Source organism: Babylonia areolata, chromosome 9 (genome assembly GCF_041734735.1).
Source record: "Babylonia areolata isolate BAREFJ2019XMU chromosome 9, ASM4173473v1, whole genome shotgun sequence".
In the NCBI taxonomy this organism is placed as follows: domain Eukaryota; kingdom Metazoa; phylum Mollusca; class Gastropoda; order Neogastropoda; family Buccinidae; genus Babylonia; species Babylonia areolata.
The window spans coordinates 42,219,523-42,244,756 of record NC_134884.1 but is presented as its reverse complement, the minus strand read 5'-3'; the positions used below and the strand labels follow the sequence as shown (position 1 = coordinate 42,244,756).

General features: G+C 41.9%; 1 protein-coding gene across 1 annotated transcript; it reads right to left on the bottom strand.

Moving 5' to 3' along the window:
- Positions 1-4,915: 4,915 nt before the first annotated feature.
- Positions 4,916-25,234, bottom strand: LOC143285471 (dnaJ homolog subfamily A member 2-like). Its single transcript, XM_076592775.1, has 10 exons — positions 25,133-25,234; positions 22,293-22,352; positions 21,602-21,701; positions 20,650-20,776; positions 18,855-18,935; positions 12,037-12,170; positions 9,550-9,692; positions 8,815-9,013; positions 7,829-7,956; positions 4,916-6,964 (listed from the first exon to the last, which is right to left on the bottom strand). The coding sequence occupies exons 1-10, from the start codon at positions 25,199-25,201 to the stop codon at positions 6,776-6,778; spliced, it is 1,230 nt and encodes a 409-aa protein (XP_076448890.1). The 5' UTR covers positions 25,202-25,234; the 3' UTR covers positions 4,916-6,775.

Sequence of the window (25,234 nt, the reverse complement as noted above, 5' to 3'; positions counted from 1 at the left end):
GTGAAATTGAAATATTATCCCAGTCAGTTGATATTATCCCAGTCAGTTGATTTGAACTGCCAAAAATCGTCACGCCGGCCGGGACATCAAATGATTAGAAGCAGTATATTCAATTTCATCAAATCCTGTAATGCGGCAACTTGACTCAGCCTGACTTGCGGCACTGCCGAAGATCATACTAGTACATTCGGGCCGGCATTAAAATCACGGCTCAAAGCCGCCTGGCTTTGGTCATTAGTGCAGTCCGGTTTAGACTTAGGCCTATAAATGATTAGAACCGCTAATTATGACACACTTTTCAGTTATAACTCGGTGATAACGACACCGAAGTCAGTGAAGTAGCCACTGAATGGTTACACTGAGTATGAGCTTGAGGAGACTCTTCATTAATTATTTGCTCACAACTGAACAAAAATAAATAAACCTGTGTGTAAATCACTGAGTGTGTTCTATGCCAACTGTCTTTCCTGAAAACACTTTAACATAATTGCCGGCGTGCATCAGCTAGTCGACTGAGTCAGCGGTGAGGATGACGGCCGTCATTTCATCTCTCTCTCAGTCTCTCTCTCTCTCTCTCACCCCTCCCCCCCCTCTCTCTCTCTCTCTCTCTCAGTGTGCCAGTGTGTGTGTGCGTGTGTGTGTGTGCGTTTCAGTTCTTCTAATGATTATTCCTCTCAATCTTTTTCTGGCAACAACTGACGTCAGCGCTGAGGCGCCTGATCGGTTGTCAGTTGCTAGAAATAGCTTGAGAGGAATAAGAAGAACTGGATGAATTATAGTCACACAAAAATCAGTTATATGTAAGCCTATGTTGTACGTAAACTAGCCTATACACTGGACCGAAAGTTGGCACATGGCCTTCTAGTGTTGACGGTAACTATAACTATGATTATAATTATCAGAACTTATATTTCGTCAGATGAAAGTTCCGCCGGCTACAGTGACTCTGAGTACTGACGGATAATTCAATACACTTGAGTAATACGTTCCGTAACTGGCCGGACTACTGATTAGTGACTCAGTACTAAGATAATTCAATACTCTTGAGTAAATACATTCCGTAACTGGACAATTGAAAACATTGATACAGCAATTCAATTCAACCATAACTGGAACAATATTACATATTCTTAACTGAAAGCAGTTCAGTCGGGTTGTGACATACTGAGACCAACAAAGCCGTGAAAATAACATCTCAGCTTTACTGAAGAGGTTACATTTAAGTAGATCGCATTTAAGATAATTCCTTGATTAACACCTCCCTGGGTTACGCTGCTGGTCAGGCCGCGTCTACTTAGCAGATGTGGTGTAGCGTATATGGAGTTGTCCTACTGCAGTGACGCCTCCGTCAGTAACTGAACTGAACTTCCCCAGCCACTCCCCCACTCGAACACACCACTCCATCTCAGATTTTCCAGCGCACTTGCGTGTGCCAGTGTGACCAATTGACTGTGTGTGTGTGTGTGTGTGTGTGTGTGTGTGTGCGCGCGCGCACGCTGAGTGTGTGTACACACGCACACACAAGGCAATATCATGACTATATCTACAGGTCGGACTTTCTTTATATTTTGTTAAATGTTGAGGGTTTAGATTGATTCTGTGATATGTTTGGTGGTATCTCAACTCTGGACATACGAACTATAGAAGAACCTGAAGAACGCATTCCTCAGCAAACACTCAAATCATTCCTTCATTTTAAACTTTGATTCCCATGATATCCCTGCATACTATGGCGAAACATTCTTTCAACTTTCCTGTATCCCGATCTTGATAAAGATTGTAGTATCTCTCTCACTCAACCCTGACTTAAGATACTAAAGAAATCCATCATTGTTCTCGCATTCGTCATACCACAGTGTCACTTTTCATCTTTCTCTCGATGGTTGAGTGAGTTGACAATCCTAAAAAAAATTGTGCAAGTATCACCGCCCAAATGTAACCGACTGCGCAAGGCTGACACTTCCTCAAAATTTCATGAAAACCTATCTGTAATATTTTGTGTCAGCCATCTGACAAGTCAGACAAACAGACAAAAACCTGAAACTTAATCAGTGGACTCGATCTCTCAAACTTTGGTCCGATTCGCAGATCAGTTCAAAGTTCAGTTTCCAGCCTATCCTCAAATTCATTACGGACTAAATATTGCCCTGAAGTCAAATACACATGCTTCAGTAATATGACAGTTAACCATAATAATTTTTGACTGTGATTTGATGATGAAGACTTACCCTGCACGAAAGTGTGTCATAACAAGTGACTGTGAACATTGGTGTTTTTGACTTTTTGCATTCATTATCAGTTGATTCTATTGTTAGAGTCTCTTTTACGTAGTCAATTTAATAATTTTCTGTAATTGTATTTAAATATCTATTTCAGATTACACCTTCCTGTTGAGGTAATTGGCCCCTTCCCAAGCATTTATTTTGCATGCTTGTTTGTGCATGCTATTGAATTTCATTCTGTGAATGCCAAGGCGCTTCGCCCTTTGCGTGCTTGCACTTTCTACACCCCAAACCCTCTTCCTGTCTTTACTCCAGTAATGCTGTCACCTCGACTTTTCTGCTGTGAGCTGAGGCATACACACAACAAATTGTGCTTTGTGTAAACTGCTTCATCAGTTTTTAAATCATTATACGATAACCAACTGTGTAGGCGTTGCAACCTTGATTAGTATGTGTTTGGTTTTTTAATATATTTTTTTAATAATCATTATACAACAATAACCCGCTGTGTAGGTGTAGCAACACTGCTATTTTTCATTATTTCAGCATTCAAAGAAACTCTGACAAGAGTTGCATGATCTTTAATGCATATATTTTGATCAAGTACATCGAAATGGTAGCTGCTTTCCGAGAATATGTTACTCGGTCCTAGCAACAGTTTATCTTCTGCATGTACGTACATAAATAGTAACTTCTTGTTCCACATATAGATACGAATAAATTTATTTATATGTACATAAAAGTAAGCGTTCAACTGCTTGCAAGATATGCTCTGCTGACCTGGGAAAATGAACAAAAACCGTCTTTCTGCTCAAGTGGGCAGACCAGGGAAGATGGACGTGCGTGGAGGATGAAGTGAACACAGTTGGGTGGATTTGGGCCCACCTGAAAATGACTGCCGAGGGCTGAATCCACAGGATCAGTGTTTTTGTAGTCTTCTTGTTCTCAAGGAGCATACAGGAATAGGTCAAGCATGGACGTATTAACAAATATGCTATTCCATCTTGCACCTGTCTGTCTGAGTTCATGTGAGAGTGGAGGAGTATCAGTTCATCAAGTTTCACTGCTTTCAGACAAATCCTCAAACGCTACACCACATCTGCTAGGCAAATCCCTGACCAGCAGCATAACCCGTTGCACTTAGATAGTCTTAAGTGCATGCATATATATATTTGTGTACCTATCAAGAGTGGATTTCTTATGAATTTTGCCAAAGGAAATTTATGTTGCCGCAGGTTCTATTTCAGTGCACCAAGTGCGTGATGCACAGGGTATCTTGATTTATCATCTCATATGAATGGCTTGACACTTAGTTTGATTTTCCAGTCAACTTTGGGAGAAAGGGCAAGACCCCATTTCAAATCCAGACTCTCACAGACATTGTATTAACAGTGTATTAACTATTCTGTCACCTTCCACTTTCCAGAGAAGACAGGCTACAACCTCCTCTGGTTGTGGTTTCTGCTCTCTGCTTGATCCTGTGTGATTTTTTATGCCCAACCCGTTGTGCAATGTATCCTGTGTGGTTTTACATGCCTGACGTCCATATTGTATGACTGTATCCTTGTAAGTCTACATGTTTGACACCTGCGTTGTGTGACACGATGGACACCCGTGTTTGGTGACCATACCCCCGAGTGAGCTTACACATTTGACACCCATGTTGGTGACTTATCCCGTGTTTTTTTTAAATACATGTTTGACACCTGTGTTGTGTTTCTGTATCCTGTGTGGTTTTATGCGTCTGACACCCATGTTGTGTGTGATTTTACATGTCTCACACCTTTGTTCTGTGACTGTCCTGTGCGATTTTTCATGTTTGACACCCGTGTTGTGTGACTGTACCATGTGTGATTTTACATGTTCGACAACTGTTGTGCGACCGTACCATGTGTAATTTTATGCATCTGACACCTGTGTTGTGTGAGTATCCTGTACGATTTTACATGTTTGATACTTTTTGACTGTGCCCTGTGCCAGTTACTGCTGTGTATTTGAAGAGCAATCTGAAATAAACTAAGCATATCTAAGAGTTTTAGAGAGAAAAAAAGGCAACAAGCTTCAGGCATGTACATGAATTTTGCATGTGGTCAGGTGGAAAGTGTATATGGAGAGAAAAGTCAGGAGAGATTCAGTGGAGTACCAAAGCTAATCACACATATATTCAGCTGGTGTTGCCATTTTTGCATGTCTTGCTAGCAGAGGAGCCAACCCACAGGTCCATTTATCAGTACTCCTGATACTGATATTTCTTTTTCTTTATTTTGATAATCTGTATTTTTCACAAAACCACATGTTTGTCAATAGGGATATATCAATAGTCACCAAAACAAGCAAAATGAACCAGTACCTGCCACTGTGCAGAAAAACTGTGTTCTGCACTTTACTTCTTTTTCTGCAAAAAAAAAATTAGTGTTTTCCAAAATGGAAATTAGGTGTTACACACTCATTCAACCACTGATGAATTGAACGACAGTCAGGTCAACCATCCTTGTGCTGAAGAATTTCATCATGTATACATGTGCGTGTTTGTTATGGTTTTTAATGTCTTTTCTAAAAAATTTTCGTACATACTTTGGTATTTGTTTTGGCTGGCACAACCTCATCAATTCTAGTTGAACCATGACACACATGCACACACTCTCTTCCGAACTGATGGTAAAAGTAAAAATAAGATACACAGCACTGAAACCTTGTGTCTGACACCAACTTTTTATTCTCCTTCCTTCTATACACGGAACACAAACTTGATACACAAGCATTAAGACACAAAGACTTCAGAAGCTCACTGAATAGATTTGGATACAAACTGGATTGAAAATAACAACAGCCAAGAGAAAATTTGTTCACAGGACAAACCTCCTGTACAAACAATGCTGGAGTTCACACAAAAACGGCAGGCATTTTACTTTTACCCAAATGCACAAGACAAAAGGATTTACTTGCCCATGATTCACTCTGTTGGTTTGGCGTGCACAGGCACCTCTGGCTGGGTAGCATGTCAGTGGACTTATCACCCTTCCCCTCACTAAGCCTTGCATTTGCAACATCAAATCTGTTAACTTTGATTTTCAGTGATACAGAGATCTTCTATCAAACATACGTGTACACACTGATATACCAACAGAAACAGATACCTTCAACTTCACTCAGACCAAGACATCAACCAGCAGACAAACACACTAAAACAAACATAAATCTTTGACTATTTAACTGTGAATTCACCAGTGTTATGTTGTGATACTGAAAGAAGCTTTTTTGACTAAGGCTATGGCTACAAGAAACAGATGCAATAACTTACTTCTGAAGGAGATTGTGAAAATAATGAAATTTAGTGCAACTTCAAAGAAAAAACTGAAGATTTTTATGCCTGCAAAATAATGCCAAAAATGTGAATAAAGATGTTGTATAAAACGTCAACAAACAGCTTTTAAAAGTAAACTTTAACACTGAAACAGGTGTACTTTGTCTTATTCTTCATCAACAACACACTACCACCTCTTCTAACCCTTGTAAACCCCAACCCTCTTTTGTAAAAACAAAAACAACAAAACCAACCCAAAACAATGCCAAAGGTGTGTGGGAAATATGCAGATCCCCTCCTTTCCTTCCGAACTCAAGGATATTCATGCATACAAAAAAATACAATATACATTCACTCACCCTGAATACACAACATGATGGATGTATTAGACAAATGTGGAAATAACTTTCCAGAAAACATGCATCCACACTCACTCACTCTTGCTCATGCATTAAGGCCAATATGAAGGCTCTCCAAATGGAAGCTACATTAAATAATACTATCATGTCTATACCCCCTTCCCGCTCTCTCACTCACACGTATACACATAAACATACACAAACACACACGCACACACACAGAGCTTTGCCTTCAGAGTGTCTTTTGTCTGATTGTAACAGGAACATAAATCTAGGACAACATCATAAGGTCTTTGTTGCATTATACAAGTACAGATCAGTATGATCAATGTACAAGACATAAGCAGGACCACTATCCTGCACATGCCAACCATCTGTCACACGACTTCACAAACTTTATCCCCGAACTGGTTGCAATGCTTGCATATAATACATCAATGCCTTTTATGTGAACATCTCCCCCATCTTTGACAACACAAACTCGGGCCTAAAAGCAATGGTACATAACAGAAATGAAGACAAAAACCCCCAAACAACCACACCATACTTTTTTTTTGAGAAGCTGCAGTCCTGTCAGTGGAGATTTCTTTCTTATTCACAGAGAAATCTTAGTTCCAAGTCACCTTACTCTCACCATACAGACATAAGTGGACAAGTCTCACACAAAAAAGAAAAGAAAATAAAGACACAGAGAAGAAAAGAGAAAAAAAAGAGAGAGATGAGAGAGAGAGGAAAAAAAAGAAAAGAAACAGGTGACTGGGAGGGACTGCGCAGGAAGAGGGAGAGTCTGAGAACAGGACAGACAGGAGGAAACAGGCTGTGTCAGGAGAGAGAGAGAGACAGAGAGAGAGAGAGCTCTGTGTGTCTGAGTGATGTGTCTTCCCCATGCACTACTGATGGGCGCATTGGACGCGAGGCCCGTGCCCCTCCATGTCCTCATCGTCCTCATCATAGGCCTCGCCACGCGCCCCTCGCCCGCTGTCCCGCGTCTCTTCGTACTCCACCAGGTTCACCTCCTCCACATGCTCCCCCTCCGGCATCTCCTCTACTGGAGGACGTCCTAGAATGTCCTCAAGTTCCTGAAATAATGAAACATATTTTTATGTACACATGAATATTCATGTTTTTGGGTGGGAAGGGAGACCTGCATACTTCACACACACACACCTTTACCACTTAGTTTCTTTTTCAAATGAGGGCACAGGAGTTGCAAGGGACAGAAGAGGTGTGAAGTGTGCTGTTGGTCTCAAAATGTCTTGACTAGTATTCAGGCATCATGAAACAATCTGACAGGGGAAATATACAGTGTGTATGATTATAATATGAAATGAACTTTGTAAGAAATAATTTTGCAAATCTGACAATCCCAAGAACAAACCAAAGAATATGTCACTGAACCAGATACAGTTGAAATAAGGTTTTTCTTATCTAGAAATCTGAAAGATTTTTTTAAAACATTGATACACCATAGCATGCAGCAGACAGATTTAATGGTATCAGAATAACTGGTTTCAGAACAGAAAGTTGAGTCTGAGGCACAAGTTCCTTGTTCAGCAGTATTTTTGGATGCACTGTTGTGCCTCATGAGACTCCTGATGCAGTATAAGATGTCTTTAAAAAACAACAGAAAGGTTACTCCACATCACTGTTAATAAGAAAATAATGTCCTTAGTAACAAATGTTCATGGCAAAAAATAATTTCCTAAATAACAAGTTTATGAGAAAACAATTTCCAAGTATTACAATGGGCCTTGTGACTCTCATACTTCCAATCTGTCTTCGAACAGTCTGGCTGAACAGACCTCATCAACATCTGTCAATAAGAAACTTCATTTCCCCAGCAGTTGTGGTTACTAAAAGAATGTCAATGCTTGAGCATCAAAGAACACTGGCAGACAAATCAATCACTGTTTTAGCCCAGATAACCATGTACATGTACACACCTTTAGCTTTGGTTCTTTCGTGAAGTTGTTTTCTGGGAACTTGACATCAAATTTGATGACCAGGTTTCCTTTGTCAAAAGGATTTCTGTATTTAGGCATACCTTCTCCTGACACAACCTTCACCATACCTGTGACAAATAACACATGAGCTGATGAAAACATAAACATGTTTGTGCATACAAAAAAGCCCCCCCCCCCCCCCACCCATCCAGCTATGTCCTGTTTGAAAACATGACAATACGCACAGCAAAAACGCCAAAGAAAGGACACACAGTAAGACAAAAAAAGACTCAAGCCACCTGGATGCAAAGGTCAGGGATCAAAGATGGCTGCTGGAAGAGAGGGCACTCTACAGGCACGCGCAGGGGAGGTAATATACTGGGGGGGAGATAACTTGTCACATCTACTTCCGTCTTCTCCCCTTCAACGGGGTAACAGTTTGCACAGGACAGGGAATCAGACCCCTACCAGAGTTTGCACCAGTGGGTCACGATATAGTATGTGTAATTTAAACTGTTTAACACCAGAGTATATGTGTGTTTGTGTGAGCGTTGCATGGGTGATTGTGTGAAAGACAGAACAAAGTCCACCTCATGTAGAGAAGCACATGTGTGTGCGTGCCTATGTATGCATATACGTTTGTGCACATGAATACTGAGTACGAGTGTCTGTGTACTTGAAAATGCATATGTGTGTGCATGTATGCATGTGTGTGTGTGAATGCATGAGTATATATTTCTGAGAGTGCATAGCGTGTGCAGACATGACTATCCTCAGCCTCAAGTGTTTTATCATTAGCTCATCAAGCATGTTCACACACATACATGTACACCTAAGCAGACAGGACAATAAAAAAGCAGAAAAAAGACAAAAGGGTGACGCTGCGCTGTAGTGAAGCACTCTCCCTGGGGAGAGCAGCCCGAATTTCACTGTTTTGTTGAGACACAAAAAGTAACACAGCACAGGGCAGAGAAGAAGATACTCACCTGGAGAGATCACTTCGCCTGGGGGATGGGACACCACCAGGTCACGGCCGTCCAGCTGCCGCACCACAAAACTGAACCCACACAGGGCCTCTGTCAGCCCGATGGTCTTGGTCAGGAACAGGTCGTTGCCTGTGCGTGTGAACACCTCGTGCGGCTTCTGCTGGAGGATGATGATCACATCGCCAGGCTCCACATCGGGCTGCAACACATTTCACTGTCGCTCTAATCACTGGTCTTTCCCCCCCACCGCTCCACCCCCCCAAAAAATGTTATATCCCATTATTTCAGTCATATCTCTCTTCTTACTTTCACACTGACAAACAACAAACAAAAAACAAAAAATGGAGAATACATTATCACAGTTGAAAATTAAGTTATCTCGTAAAAAGAAACAGATCACTATGTAGCAGACAACAGCCCAGTTGTGCAATTTCATTTCCTGACCATCTACCAGGAGGAGAATGGTGCGTCCATCAGCTGCCCATTCCAGCATTCAAATGACCAAGATTTCTGAATGATTCCTTTCTGATCATAAAGAAATTGGAGAAGAACTACTACATTTATAAATCACACACACAAAGAGGTCTTCTTAACAAAGAACAGCTCTAATTTAACAGCTCTGATCACAAGTTCCTTCACAAACCCAGCAGTCTGTTCTGTGTTTGTTCTTCTTTGTCTTCTCCAGACAAAAAAAAACTCCTGAACTGACAACTGTGCACAAGGGGCTTCACTTACCACCTGGTCCCCCTCTCCACGGAATGGGATTCTCTGTTCATTCTTCATGCCTTTGTCCACATGCACTTCCAGGATCTTGGTTTCATTCACAACCTTCTTCCCATGGCACTCTTTGCATTTGTCCTTGTCGCTGATGCATTCCCCTGAAGAAAAAAATCATCAGGCACAATGAGAAGCAGCACAAAGAATGCATTAAAATTATTCATTTTTTAAAATCATACATTAAAAGGAAGGGGAAAAAATCATACACATACATACATACATTGGTAAACCTACCTAGAAAAACAAGTTAAAAGCAAGAGCCCCTGGAAGACCTGTAATTTGCAGTTATTTATGAAGGAACTTTCACTTCAGGTGTAACTCAATAATCTCTTGTCTGCTGTTATATAATCAGCACACGTTGATAAAATGTTATTGCACAACTGGACTGTTTAAATTTGGGAACATAACAAAATGTCAAAAACTTGTCAAAAGCATAAATTTTGTACATGTATCCACATCTTTCTTCCAAACACCAAACAAGATCATAGAGGCAAAATACCTCCCTTGTTCTGTTAAGCACGTCTAGATAGTATTGGGCAATTTGGAAAAAAAACCCAAAAAAAACCTGTGGTGAAGGTAATTGTGCCAAAGACCTGTTGAAACAATCATACATGTAAACCCATTTGTAGATGGGAACAAACATGGAAGTCGCAGCCCCAGAAGAAAGGACCTGTTTAGATCATCACAAACTGCAAACTCAAACAAATCTAGGTTCATGGCTTCTTTATCCAGATAAACTGAACCAGGGAGGCATTATCTGGCCATGAGCATAATTATTGCAACAATTTAGCAAGGAAACTTTAAAGAAAGGAAAAAAAGAGCAAAACATATGCAGAGCATTTTAAACTTATGAAACTGAAAAACAATACCAAGATATACACAGTTCACAAGGAAGGCAAATGTATGAATATAGCCACACAAAAACGTTTCTGCACCCAATGCTTACAAAGTTACATATATGATTAGTTTCCCAACAATCTTTACACAATTTTCTTGGGTTCTGTATACAGGATGCTTCATTACTCTTAAAGTCACTTTCATCATGGCCGTTTGTTTGATGAAACAAACTTCTTGAAAAATGAAACAGTCCAGCAACCACTGACCAACGGTGAAAAACTGCTACGGATTTTGACTGCATTACTGATGAAGATGTGACAGTAATATAACAAATATAACTAGCATATGCATTACATGGAACATACTGGGTTTTTTTTTAACAGTTTAAACAACAGTGTTGATAATGATAGTATTTATATAGCGCTCAATCTCGTGCAGAGACAAATCTAAGCACTTTCACACCAGTCATTCACATGCATGCAAACTCTAAAACTGAAGAAACTGAATACAAGGAAGAGGCAGGCTATCTTGTGAAGAGGTGGGTTTAACAGCCAGACTTCAAAGAGCTGAGTGTGGAGACCTGAAGAAGCAAAAGAGGAAGTTAATTCCAAATGCAAGGCCCAGAGACAGAAAGAACAGCGTCCAACAGTGGAGTGTTTAAATCTGGGTATGCGTAAACAGAGTAGATCCGAAGCCGATTGTAGAGAGCGAGATGGAGTGTAGAGGTGAAGGCAGCCACAAAGATAGGAAGGGGAAGATTTGTGAATACATTTATAACAAAGAATGCTGATCTTATACTTTATTCTGTGTAAGACAGGGAGCCAATGGAGTTGTTGCAAAAGAGGAGTGATGTGCTCTGATCTTCTCTTTCTGAGGACGAGACCCGCAGCAGAGTTTTGTATGCGCTGAAGGGACTGAATGGATGAAGCAGGCAAAACAGACAATAGAGAGCTACAGTAGTCAAAGTGAGAGAGAATGAGAGAAACGACAAGTCTAGATGCTACGTCGGTGGACAGATATTTCCGAATGGAACTGATACGTCGCAATTGACAGAAGCAGGATTAACATGTCTGACTGATAAACTTTTGCATGGACAGCGCGTTGGCAAGGACAATGCCGAAGTTCCTGACTGAGCTAGAAAGAGGGATGGATGTACTGCCAAGTTTGATTTTGTCAGTTGTGATGGAAGAGAGTTTTTGTTTAGTTCCTATGATCATTGCTTCAGTTTTGTCTGTGTTCAATTGTGACTTCTTTAGAGTCATCTAGTTTTGAATGTCCAAGAAGCAGTCAGATGTTTCTTGCAAGAGTGAGGACAATTTTTCAGGGGTATCACTCTTCTGAAGGTGTTCATCTTTTCTGGGGGTTTAAAAGAGGTACTGCTAGTCCAGACCAATACACACTCTGCTCTGAGATTGATTAAAGATGGATTAAGGTTGAAGTTAATTTTTTTTTTTAATCAGCATTTGTTAAGACTAAGAGTGAAATGTTTATTTACTGGAACAAAACTAGGAGAGAAGAAAGAAGTCCCAGACAGATACTGATCAAGTGTCAACATGCTGGGTTAGTCAGATATCATGAACATAAGGCATTGTAATTCCAAGAGTTTACCTTCTCCATGACAATCAGGACATATACTCTGCATCTGCTGCACCATGCCTGGGCCCAGCTGCCGCAGGGTGACCTTGATCCCACGACCACTGCACGTGCGACACCTCATTGTTGCCCCTGCTCTACCGCCAGCCCTGCAGACAAGAACAAATTCTGATATCATCATGGCAACTGACTCTTTCTTTCTGTCTATATTCCTGGGCTACAACTCCCCACTCACTTATGTCTACAAGAGGAAATTTTCTATCTAAAATTACGTTTAAATAACATACTTACCGTGACCCAACTAGCGCAGACTCCGGCAGGGGTCTGACATTCCTGTCCTGTGCAAACTATCCGCCCATGCGGAGCAGACGAAACTACGGCCGATAACCTCCCGGAAGTAGGTAACCTCCCCTTTGTCCCGCTGGTTATCGCCCTCTTTTGACGGCAATATGCCATCACCAGCGCAGCAAGCAGGAAGAACAGGAAGCGGGGAGGACGGGAGGGTCTTAAATTTGGGTCACGGTAAGTATGTTATTTAAACGTAATTTTAGATAGAAAATTTCCTTTTAATTACACATACTTAACCGTGACCCAACTAGTGCAGAATAGCACGACAAGGTGGAGGGCTCGCCTGTTCTACTGTCTGTGAGCTGTGATGGTCTGTTGTGCAGCTACCACAGAAGCGATGGCTCTTGCGTCATCAACCCGCAGGCGTGCGACATCTCTCTGGTAGAAGTCGATGAGCCATTATCCCTTAGGCGATAGGTGTCCCTCAAGTAGAATTTGACGAAAGTAGAGTGTACTGTGTCGCCTAAGGACATTAGTGCGGGTAAAGAAGACAGAGGTCCACAGCTGTATTGTGGGGGAGGACTGTGGACCACAGCTGAGCAGATGAGCGCGGATGAGCGTCAATGCAAGGAGGTGCGCATGTGATTTGATCTGATGATTCCACAACGGATGTGGGCCGATAGTGGAAGTGGTTTTTGTGTTTGAAGGGAACTGTGGCACGAGAGAGGTAGGTCACCGTGTTGGGCCTGCCTCAGGCATGACAGCCAGATCTGTGGAGCTCCTCCATGCGAGCTGACAGGCGATGGGCACTCCCCCGCCCCTGGCCCCCCCCTTTTTTGACGTTGTCAAAAAATGACAGCACTGGTATGTTGCCTATGCATAGGATGGCAGACATTTGGCAACAAAAGACTTGATGTCCCTGGTGTCTCTGGGACAGGGTTGTGTAATTGCCCAGGTAGGTACCATCACGAAGGGGCATACGGAAGGCTTGGTGGCTTCTCTGCCTGAGTGTGGCCTGTTGGAGTAACCTGCAGAAAGTTGTCGGCAGTCAATGGCTGGGTTGGATCAGGCTGTGGAAGTGCATTTCATGTGCCCACAGGTCACTGAGTCTCATTCAGTGATGGAATTCCCAAATGGAAGAGGGTTTCCATGGGGAAAATTTTTGCTGAAGGTTTTTTAGTGAGAAAGGGGACCGGATCCATGACAGGCCTCTGGCTGTGTGTGGTGCGCACTGAGTCTGGGATGGAGCGGGGCGGGGCAGGGAGGTAAGTGGCTCAAGATGTGTTGTACTGGCTATTGACATCAAGGCACTGATCTGACATACGTTTTTAGTATGGCCAACTGCAAGGTGAGAGCTGTATTATCAGTGGTTTCTTAATTGCAAAGGGAAATCATTTGCAGCTTAGTCTTTCATGAATGACTATGTCTCTCAGACTAGAAGTCAAATTGCACTGGGACTTAGTGCTGTAGCCTTAGGCCTAAGTAGCCTTTGGGAACCTTCCCAATTATGAGTCCTAAGGCCCTCTTGATTGAGGGACTGGGGATGCAACTTGGGCAAAACACTCTCTACTATAAATTGTATAATCGAATTCCAGCCCGAATAGACTGGACAGCAGATGCCTCCTCTGCTGTTCTGATGGAGACTGTCGTACTCGACTGATTATCATATACTGTTCCTAGGAGGACACCAATCAGCATGGGTAAACCAGGAAACAGCTGCTGTGTGCTTCAGGGACGAAGGTGTTCACCATGCAGATTATGTTGCAATGTAAGGAAGCCGGAAAGAGTTGACGGGGTCTTGTGGTGCAACCGTGTGTCAGGAAGACATGGTGCTTGCTTCCGAAGTGACAACAAAGTCATCCTCTGACAGTCCCTTGACCGAAGGCTGGGGCTCCATGATGGGATAGCCTGCCTAGGCTAGCAACCTCTGGAAGTGTCTCATTGGAAAGACAGTGCTTGAGGAGGAATGGCCATCTGTAACCACAGCAGTGGTTGTGTGTAGAGGCCGAAAGGATCGGGCAGGGAAGACTAAGCGCAGAAAGTGCTTTCGAACGCCAATTGTTTGAGACGTTGATGCTGGATTTGTGTTCAAGCAAGGTGATGGGGTGAACTGATGTGCTTGAATGCGGCATCTGCCGTGCTGGTACGAGTGGGCAGAAAGGTACACCCCTGTGGCTAATGGACGGTTCGTTGTGCTTTGTGGGACACATCCGTCCTCGTCAATATGCCTTTCTCCCAAATGTAGAGGAAAACAATTATGACCCAGGCCTTCTGCTACTAGAGAGGAGTAGAAGAGATGGGCTGAGGGTGATTGTCTCCTGCCCAGTGGGCAGTTTTTGGGTCCGCTAAAATTTGTAAGGCAAGATAGACACCTCTTCATGGGAAGGCTGGCTAGGATGTAGGGCCTGTGTGGAGCTTTTGTCACAATCACAGTGGTGCAAACCAAGGGTTGTTGTAGGCAAGGGGAGAAAGAAGGGATGCCTTACAAACTTGGAAGGAATGAAAGGTATGTGTGTCCAGAGTGGCACCTCTAAGTTGGACTGCCTCACCCTTCCTTGTGCATCTCCAGCCTTATGGGTGATTGTTGCAGGCAAATGAGTTGGGTTGCCTTGTCCGTCCTTGCACCAAGAGAGGCATTCTTAGCCCTGTGGGTGTGAAGGGGGTATGTGTGGATCCCTAAGGACCAGCCACTATTGAAATGTGAAGGAGCATACATTCAGGCGTGAATGAGGCTATTATTATTTTATGTTATTTTTGTGAGTGCAGTCGTCCTCCAAAAGCAAGGTAGGGATGAATGTATGAAAATGAATACATATATGTGCCAAGGGAATAAAAACTTCCATCAGCTCAAGTGATGTCAGAAGTATGCCAATGACAAGAGATCGAGACACAAGAAATAAGCGGCTGTATAAGCATACGTGTAGCGTGCACCGATATACCCAAGTAAGTGGGTAAGTGTGCATAATCATCAATGGAAAGGAATCTGTCCATGCACCTACATATGAGATGTACATACGCATATGAATAAAGTGCCAGTACGTAGAGGCAGAGAGTTCTGGGCATTGTGAACAGAAGGCCGCAAATGCAAGTGTGCCTATATTGCTATGTAGGGAATCTCAATGAACAGATGTCAATGAATTGAGATAGAAATATAATTGTACATGTTAATATGAAAGTCGTCTGAACCTACGCATCTATACGTGAAAGCAGAAATGCGTATGAATGTAGCAATATATCTCATATATATGTATATATGTGTGTGTGTATATATATATATGTATATATATAAATATATACTTTTTTTTAATATGTATAGATTTTTCTATATATATTTCGTGATTGTTGCTTGTGATAATAAATCAAATGGATAGAAGGGGAAATATTGTGATGCATTTCCTGTAGCCAATAGCCTGAGAAACAGCAAGAAAAGTGCAGTTGCTATGCAAAGATGTGTAAAGTCCCTGACTGGGCATGAGGACCCAATGAGAAACCGAAAGAAAACATCGTTGGTGGACAGCACGGGGGGCAGGAGTGATGTGCTGTGTCGGCGAAACTAACCACAGCTTCGAGCGCCTAGGTTACAAATGTGGAGTTGCCTCCCTTGGCGCCGAAAATCATCGAAACGTAATGTGTCTTTAGAGCACATATCCCCCTTGTGCGACGTGTCCTCGCTGAACAGGGAGGAGTGTCATGTTGTGTGTGAGAGTCCGTGGTTCGATGCCACCGTAACCGACACAGGTGAAAACGAGCGCAAGGGGAATAATTATAATGCCCCTTAGTGCCGTGGGCCTCCCAACCCGAATCGGTCGCCATCGGACGCGAGACGGTCAGGGCATGTGGCATGACGGCGCCGTAATCCAGTGTTATGGGCGTCGTGGGCGAGGGGGTGACAAGTCCGTCGGCTTGCCGTGGGATGTGCATCCCCCTGTTGCTGAACGGCGGTCCAATCTCGCGAACAGCTCCTGCGAGAGGACCGGCGTTCAGTTGTCAGTTGTGTGTTGACGGATAAAGTGATAGACAAGATCGGCCCGAGCACTGCCGAGAGGCAGGATCGAGTTATTAATACATGTAAGAATTATCTTGATATTCATTGTGAAAACTTTAAATACAAAACTCATTTACATATTTTCTGATTTTTCAAGCACTGCGCACTCAATGTTGAAAAATGCAACAGACATACGTGGGGACTCTCTTTTTCTTCCCCACTTCAAGCGGGTAAAAGGCCTTGTCAGGCTTGCACGCCTTGATATTGATATATGATATGATATAAGAGGTACTCCAACGTGGAAGTGCCAATATTAGTCTGGGAAACAGCAGAGTTAGGCAATGGGGCAGAAGAATCCAACACTGCCTAAGTTCCAATGGGGCGTGCACGTACCTGCTTTGTGGGCGCAAGGCGCGGCACCGGAAGGCAGAGTGGTGCATAATTGCTGCAGCAAGTTTAGCGATGAGTTGCTGATTGTTTGGTTGAGTAGCTTGCTGAGACACCATTAGTGGATGGGAAACAGCAGCACTCGGCGGTGTGGCAGATGGGGTCATCACCGCATAGCTTGGTAGGACCGTGCACACACTCGCACTGAAGGCGAGGAGCAGTGCCGGTGCAAGGGAAATAACTGCGGCGGTCACCGGCAAGGGTGCCGAAGCAGGGGTTGCCTCCCTTGGATCGGGTGATCCGGACAAGGGGGGGGGGTGCACGCGTATGGGCAAGCGTGTCCCCTAGTGGTCCACCTTCCTCCCTACACCAGGGGAGGGCATCCCTACACGCCTCGGTCGCTATTGGATCCGAGACGGTCGAGGCAAGCCGCGTGGGGGGTCGCGTGATCCGATGTCACGGCCGCCACCACGGACGCATCGCACATAGGGCCCAGTCTAACGTGCGGATCCAAGGCAAGCTGCCTTTTTTTTTTTTTTTTTTCTTTCCAAGGGATTGTGGCCATTCCATTGGTGCAACTGTGGGTATGGTAAAGAGATAGAGGAGATCGACTCGTACACTGCCGACTGGCAGGGCCGAGAAAACGCGGATCGCGTCGAGTGAGTTCGCGGATCGATAAAAATGGCATGAAAGGTAACACTGACCTGAGTGTGTGACCACAAACCTCTAGAAGTCATCAGAGGAGGTGGCGGAGGTCTGGAGTCGACCGGAGGGAGCGGAGGGAGCGGAGGAAGTGGAGAAGGCGGCGGGTTGGCGTTGTTTAGAGGGCCAGGAGTAGAGGGCCCAGAGTGTCAGCGAATCGATTGCGATCGCGCTTTAATTTTAGCACGATTCCCCAATCGAGCTACATAATTATGTGACCTGGTTGGAGACATAATTTGACCACAAACAAGAACGCCAGAGAATCGACAGACAGACAGAAAATACGAAAAAACTTAGCCGTATGAAGAGCACAGGTACAGGAGTCATGATGGCTGCCGGAAAAAGAGGGCGATAACCAGCGGGACAAAGGGGAGGTTACCTACTTCCGGGAGGTTATCGGCCGTAGTTTCGTCTGCTCCGCATGGGCGGATAGTTTGCACAGGACAGGAATGTCAGACCCCTGCCGGAGTCTGCGCTAGTTGGGTCACGGTTAAGTATGTGTAATTAAATGGGGTTTTACATGTATGACCATTTTTATCCCTGCTATACAGGCAGCCATCCTTCTATATCGGAAGCGTGCACGTTGGGCATGTTCGTGTTTTCATAAAGCTGAACACTTGACATAAATTACAGGATCTTTTGATATGTGCATCTGATGTTCTGCATGTGTATGCACAAGGAAGTTTGGGTCTATACATAGAAAAATCCACACATTCACCCCACCCGGCGCTGTGACCAGGATTCAAACCCAGGTCCTTCAGATTTAAAGTCGAACATATTAACCACCTGCTGTTATGCCTTTCAGAGACTGATTATGATCTGGGCCATTCAGAGAAAATGTTTCTGATCAATTTTACCCAAGAAGATTTCCAGTCAATTATGACGTAGAAGAGAGAGAATAATGACATTGTCAAGTACTTGGTGGACTGACACACAGTTTACTTTAAGCATGTGAGAGTGGCAGAGACTTAGAGGAGAGAGGAATCTTACATCCAAGACAACCAGCCACAACAGTGCAGTGGTTTGAGTCACAGACTGAAGAATGGGAAGCTGAGGGTTTCATCCTGAACTGTAATCTTAACATTGGTGTGGGATTTTTTGGCTACAACTGGTTCCTTCCTGGAACTGAATATATGTGCTATGGGCTGAGAAAGGAAAACTCACACCAAACAGCTAAGTCTCACTGGCTTCATGGCCATGCTTTTGAGAGGGTTGCTCACATTTCAAACCAGCATAGTAGGCATCTGTGTTTTTCCAACTAGTTCTTGCCATGATATTCAAAAAGGAAGTACATAGTACAGCACTATCACATGTGTGATGGATATTTATGCATCCTCCTCCTGCTCCCAAATCACAATTCTTGTTAATATATTTTAAACCCTCTAAATCCTGTGGTCTTTCAAAACAAAATCCAAGCACTGATTTTCAGGGAACAATTTGCAAGACATGAGAAGTCACAGAAACAACTCACCCATGGCATTTCTTGCAGATCACAGTTTTACTAAGTTGAAGTTTGGATGTTTTGCCATTGTACAAGTCTTCCAGAGTAACTCTGAAACAAAACAAACATCACAGTTGATGATGGTCAGAAAAAAACAGAAGAGGAAAGCAAAAACAAAAAAGAGAGCCAAAGCTTTCCATGACTTGACTCCAATTAAATTAGCATAAAATTTACCAAACAAATTTCTGTAGAGTTGCTTGCCATGTTGTTGCAATGTTTATCAAAAGTGTTACATCAATACATGTCTGAGTCTGATCATTTTGGGTATGACAGTGAGAATCTGAAAACAGACATTTGTATATATACATCAAAAGCATCGAGAGATACTAAACTAACAAAACTGATAGCTTGCACGGAGCGTTTCTGATAAAACGCTATTCGCTTGGTTCTTCTTTCCGTTTGACCCAGTTGTGTTCCTTGATGTCTTAAAATCAACTTTTGTGGAGGGGGTTGGGGGTGGACACTGGTGTTAAACTGCAGCCTTCTTCATTTTCTTCTGTGTGTGATCCCTGGTCCTGTGATCTGAAAACTTGAACTCCAGACAAATCACAAAGAAAAGGGACAGGAGAGGTGGCAGATGGGGAATTCTTTCTGTTTTTACATTAAGAATACTAGTTATTACCTGCAGTGTGTGGATGTATGTATGAAACGATGCATGTGATATTTTTTTTACATTTGTATCTTCGTAATATTTGTAGGGGCTGTTCTTGGTTTTTACAGTTATGGTCCCCATGTTGTTTACTTGTCTATGTTGTGATAATGCACCTGACCAAATTTCTCCAGTTGGAGATAATAAAGTTATTCTTATCTTATCTTATCTAAACGATGGTGTCATCAGACTGCACTAAAAGTAACACCTTTCTTTCTTCATCTTATTTATTATATCTATAATATCAGGTGTCACAATTTTGACAGAGTAACTAGCTATTGTAACCCTTTAACCTCTTCACTTTCTGGAAATGGAATCAATTCACATAGGATTTTAGGTATTACTGATTTCTTTTTAAAAATCCCACATGTATAACAGCATATACAGCACAGAAAGCGACAGACTTAATTCATGACAGGTTCTGATAAAAGTTTTGCTTTAAATCATAGCTGAATGTTAAATAAAATGTATTGTTTTGCCCATGAGTAGTGTCTTCAGAAAGATGATGTCTGTAGATATTTCATAGATATCTTGGTGTATGTGTGTGTGTGTTTGAATGTGTGCAGTGCAGTGGAGGTGTTCATCCTGGAGTTGGAGAGACAGAGAGAGAGAGAGAGAGAGAGAGACAGAGTGTGTGTGTGTGTGTGTGTGTGTGTGTGTGTGTGTGTGTGTGTGTGTGTGTGTGTGTGTGTGTGTGTTTCTCTGAGTGTGTGTTTGTGTGTGTGTCTCTGTGTTCGTATATCACTATTATTATGTGTAAACTGAAGAGACAGAGAGAGAGTGAGTGAGTGAGTGAGAGAGAGAGAGAGAGAGAGAGAGAGTGTGTGTGTGTTTCTCCGAGTGTGTGTTTGTGTGTGTGTGTCTCTGTGTGTGTGTTTGTGTGTGTCTGTGTTCGTGAGTGAGTGAGTGAGAGAGAGAGAAAGAGAGAGTGTGTGTGTGTGCATGTGTGTGTGTCTGTGTGTGTGTGTGCATGTGTTATTATATCACAGTTATTATCTGTAAAATGGAGAGACACTAAAAGTGATACATAAAAATCAACAACAACAAAATAATTAACACACAACATTATATATAAAAAAAAAGAAGCTAAAAATTCTCAAATGCCCAGATACGTACTTGAGTGGGTGAACTGTATCCTGACCACGCCTTCTCTGGCTGCGACCACCAAAGCCCCCCATTCCTGGGAAGTTGAAGAACCCTCCAAACATGTCCTCAAACATACTGGCACCTCCAAAGCCACCTCCTGCCCACAAGACACATTGAAAATAAATGCATGGAACTTTTTCTCCATGAACAGCAAGTGCTGTGCCCTTTGAATGTTGCACAGCTACAGGAATGTTGTCTCATATAATTAAAAATAAATTAATTAATTAATTAAATAAAACAAACTGAATAAAATTTCACTCTTCTTGGTGAGACTGAGACATTGCAACATTGACATTTACTGCTCCTCATTCTGAATGAAAATGAAAGGAGTAGAGGGGACAGTGAGTGGGTAAGAAAAAACGAGAAAAAATATATAAAAGGAATGAATAAAACAGGGTAAAATGACAAGGTCTGTTTCACCTGAAGGAAAATGACAATGAACTGACAGACCTGCTTTATATAATGATGCATGAAAATGTCTGCTTATGATTTGTCTTTACAGCAATAAATAAATGAAAACAATCAGTGACCAGAAATATTACCAACAAATCCATAAATGCTGAATTTAATATGGTCTGTCACGTCATTCCCTAGTTCAGATAAAACCACTCTCTCAAAATGCGCACCTTCCCTTCTGCATTCCATCTTAACTAATGTGCTTCTTCAACTCCTGCTGGTGGTGTGTGTGCCTGTGTGTTCACTCTCTTTGAGTATGGTACATCATTTTTGAATGCACATATATATATCTTGTATTTCAAATCCCACAAGCTCCCTGTTTGGCAGGTGTAACTGTGTCAGTCTGCATTAGGATAACTGTAATACATAAAATGATAAATATACACAGGCACACATACTATCTGCCGGGAATAGAGGTTCAGGTGATTTCAAGAGGAAAATGAGGGGTGCAGTGATGTGACATTACCTCCACCTCCATCCTTCAGCCCGTCCATCCCATAGCGGTCATAGATCTGTCTCTTCTCTGGATTGGACAGGACCTCATAGGCAAAGCTTATTTCTTTGAACTGAAACACAGAGATAATAACTGAGTGTCAGAATAACCTAACACAGTAGCAGTATTTCTTTGAACTGAAACAGAGAGATAATAACTGAGTGTCAGAATAACCTAACACAGTAGCAGCACAATGATAGAAAAACAAGCAATGCATATCATATAATCTACACCTTTATATAAGAAATATTAAATATTAACTAACAAATACACACAAAATAACATCTACATACCTCCCTGAACAATACAAAAAAATGAATTATAAGAGAAGGTGATTCTGGGGGGTAAAAAAAAGTTTTTTGAAATTGATGTTCAGGAAAGCTATGTTCACTAATTTAGTAACAAGCAAACCCTGTAAATCACTTGTCTCATTATTTATCAGTTTTATGTTTGCATCTAGATCTATACATCTTTTTTTTCCAGTCACCTCATGTAGTGTCTAAGTATGTTAATACTTGTACTTGATACTCTGTACATAATGTGTACAAAAAGGATAGCACCCTGTATGTGAGAGTATATTTCAAAACAAATCACAAAAAGGCCATAATGATTTTTAAAACTAATTCAAAGTATGGAAGTGTAAACCAACTGACTGATGATTTACCTGTTCTCCAGCTGCAGGGTTTTTGTCAGGATGAAACTCCTTGGCCAATTTCCTGTATGCCTGCAGGCAAAACACAACAAGCAGTTGATCATACAGCAGTTACTGTAAGTGTAAGTTATAAGAATGTATAATGCTCATGAAGAGTGCAAGACACGTCTGACAGCCCACTATATTCATTGTTCTCAATGCATGCATATCCGCAACTCATGACCAACACATTTATGTTTATATCTACATTCTTTTTTGTTCTCTTTTTGTTCCTGTCCTGTCTCCCATAGAGCAAAACGACACAAAACAACCACAAAGCAAAACGACACAAAACAACTACAAAGTACAAAAAGATGTTGAAGAAGAAAAAGACAAAAATAAAGAGGGAAAAGGGTAGAAAAAGAGGCTTGGGGAGAGATATTTGTGGGTCACTCTTGTGCCAATTTAAAGCCATCCTGAAAATGAAAATTAAAAAGTGACCCTTAGACATACCAGACTAATACTGTGTGACAGTACAATAAGTACACTGGTCAGCTGGTGTGACTGTGAGACATTTACTCCTCAAATTCTACAGCTAAGACTAAGAGTAAGAAGAAATCACTAAGAAATCAAAGATCAAAGAAACTCTTCTGCTCAAGACTGTAGCTTTCCAGCTTTAAATAACTTGATATGCCTAACCAGTAATCATCTAGTATTAATATTACTTTTATTACCATCCTGAACGACCTGATTAACCTGATACTTTCACTGGTTTCAATATCCTTTGCTTATGGTATCAAAATACAAATGATCACTTCTCCACAAATGTTTTTTTGTTTTGTTTTTGTTTTCAATACCAAAGAAAGTTTGAAGGCTCATCCCATGCCACAAAAAGCCAGTATGAAGAAAAAAGTGGGATGAACTTTGTAAAGCCATGAGCAGCCCAGCTGAAGTAATATAAGACAATGAAGACTTCTAACAGTGCATGTCCTACAGAGCTGCTGACACTGTCACCACTGTGTCTTTCCACATCCACTAAAAAACATCCATTTCAGTGAGAGAGTAAACCACAAGCCTCAGATGATTTATCAGTACCAGGGACTGCATCTCCCACTTTGTTCAACTTCAAGTCTAAAATGAGTCTTTATTGTTACATTCATGCTACCCATCCACAGGAAACTTAGGCTGCAATACATATGTTTATCACTTTCTCTCATTATGGAGACAAAAGACCACACTTCACTGTGTTCTTGGTTTGCCGCTGTGTGCACTTCTGTGTGTGTGTGTGCAAAGTTGGTTTTTTTTTATATTATGTGTTTTTACGTCTCTGAATTGATACGTGTGTGTGCATACGTGTGTATTACAGATTTACACAATCCAGTAGATTTTTTGACATAACATACTATATTTCTTTATGTGTGTCCTGTGCTAGCGGCAACTGTGAAGTTTAGCAATGGAAAGTATTTATAAAATTCCCACCAGCAACTAACACTAGTTTGTAAGTACCAAGAAAAAAAAAGTGTATATTTCCATTGTTGTCTTGGTGCCATGCAATGATTAGAAGTTTTTTGTTTTGTTTTTGTTTTTTTTGCTTTCTTCAACTTGCCTTCAATTTATTTAAGTGTGGACCACCAAGTCCAAACCAAACTGACTTTAGTTTCAAAGTTCATTTACTATGATTTAGCATCATTTCTAACGCTGCTGTGTGCAACAAAAGTAAGTGCATGCCAAGCTGTTTTCCATTCAAAAAAAGGGGCTGGGAGAAGATGGGGGCTGTGTGCAAAGTCAATCCTGCACATGAGCTGGGCCAAGCAAGGCCAACTCCAGCAAGCTTCCTGACAGGTACAAAATGTTCTGTTCCTGTGCCAAGTCCAGCTTTAGCCAGGCAAAATCTGCAATTGTAAATGGCCTCTCTGCAATACATGAATATATATACTTTTTTTCATAATTATATTTCCTACATGACTATCATGAGTAACACATCTGTGAAGCAGGTAAAATCTCAACTGCATGGTCCCAGATCTTCCATTTTCAGCCTGCTCACATTCATCCCAGTCTGGGAACTTGACATGCCTTCTATGAAGTTTGAAGTACTGAACCTGCATCTTCCCAATCAACACCTAATCAGTTACCAGGTACATGCATGGTTTGGTGTTCTGAATGAAGTTATAAAAAAACAGGAACGGAATTATTGCTGGCTTGGTTTTTATGTAATTTTCGTTGTTTCACATCACTTCAATTTTCTAAAGTAACCACACTGGTTTTATGTATATCATCAGAACTAGAAGAACTGTAGCAAATGCATATGATTCAAAATCAAACAAAATCCTTTAACATTTCAAACATTAAATTCATTTGCCCCGAGTTGGCCTAGTAATATACAACCAATACTTATATTCCATTTTAGTTTTACACCCCAGATGGTCGAGCTAGGAAAACTGAAAATCCTGCAGAGAGAGCAGGATCATGTTCGACACCATGAGAACATTAACAATACCAGTACCACCGAGGTACCAACTACCATGCGCGACAAACCCGAACCGGTATCAATCAGCGCATTTTTCATTTGTGATAAATGGCAAGAGCTCGATCTCTTACCGGCCAACAACAAAAAACGTTTTGTTTAATGCAAATATAACAATCACCCTTGGTCAGTTGCTGCTGTAATCATTCTGTCAAGTCACTGCGATTAGTGTAGTCAAGAGATTGATCTTCAAAGTTCAAGTGAAACAATGTCACAATGTGGACAGCAGAAGGCTTAACTTTCCCATGAAAAAATCCAGACAAATCCGTTTCTTTTTAATCAAAGGTCAACGATTCCACACTCAATGACTTTATATTTCGTATCTTTTTCATATTTTTTCTCCACTGACCTTTTTAATTTCGGCATCAGAAGCGTTTCTTCCGACTCCGAGGAGCTCGTACAGTTTCGTGTCGGCCATTTTGCATGGGTTTTCATTCGCCGTCTCTGGAAA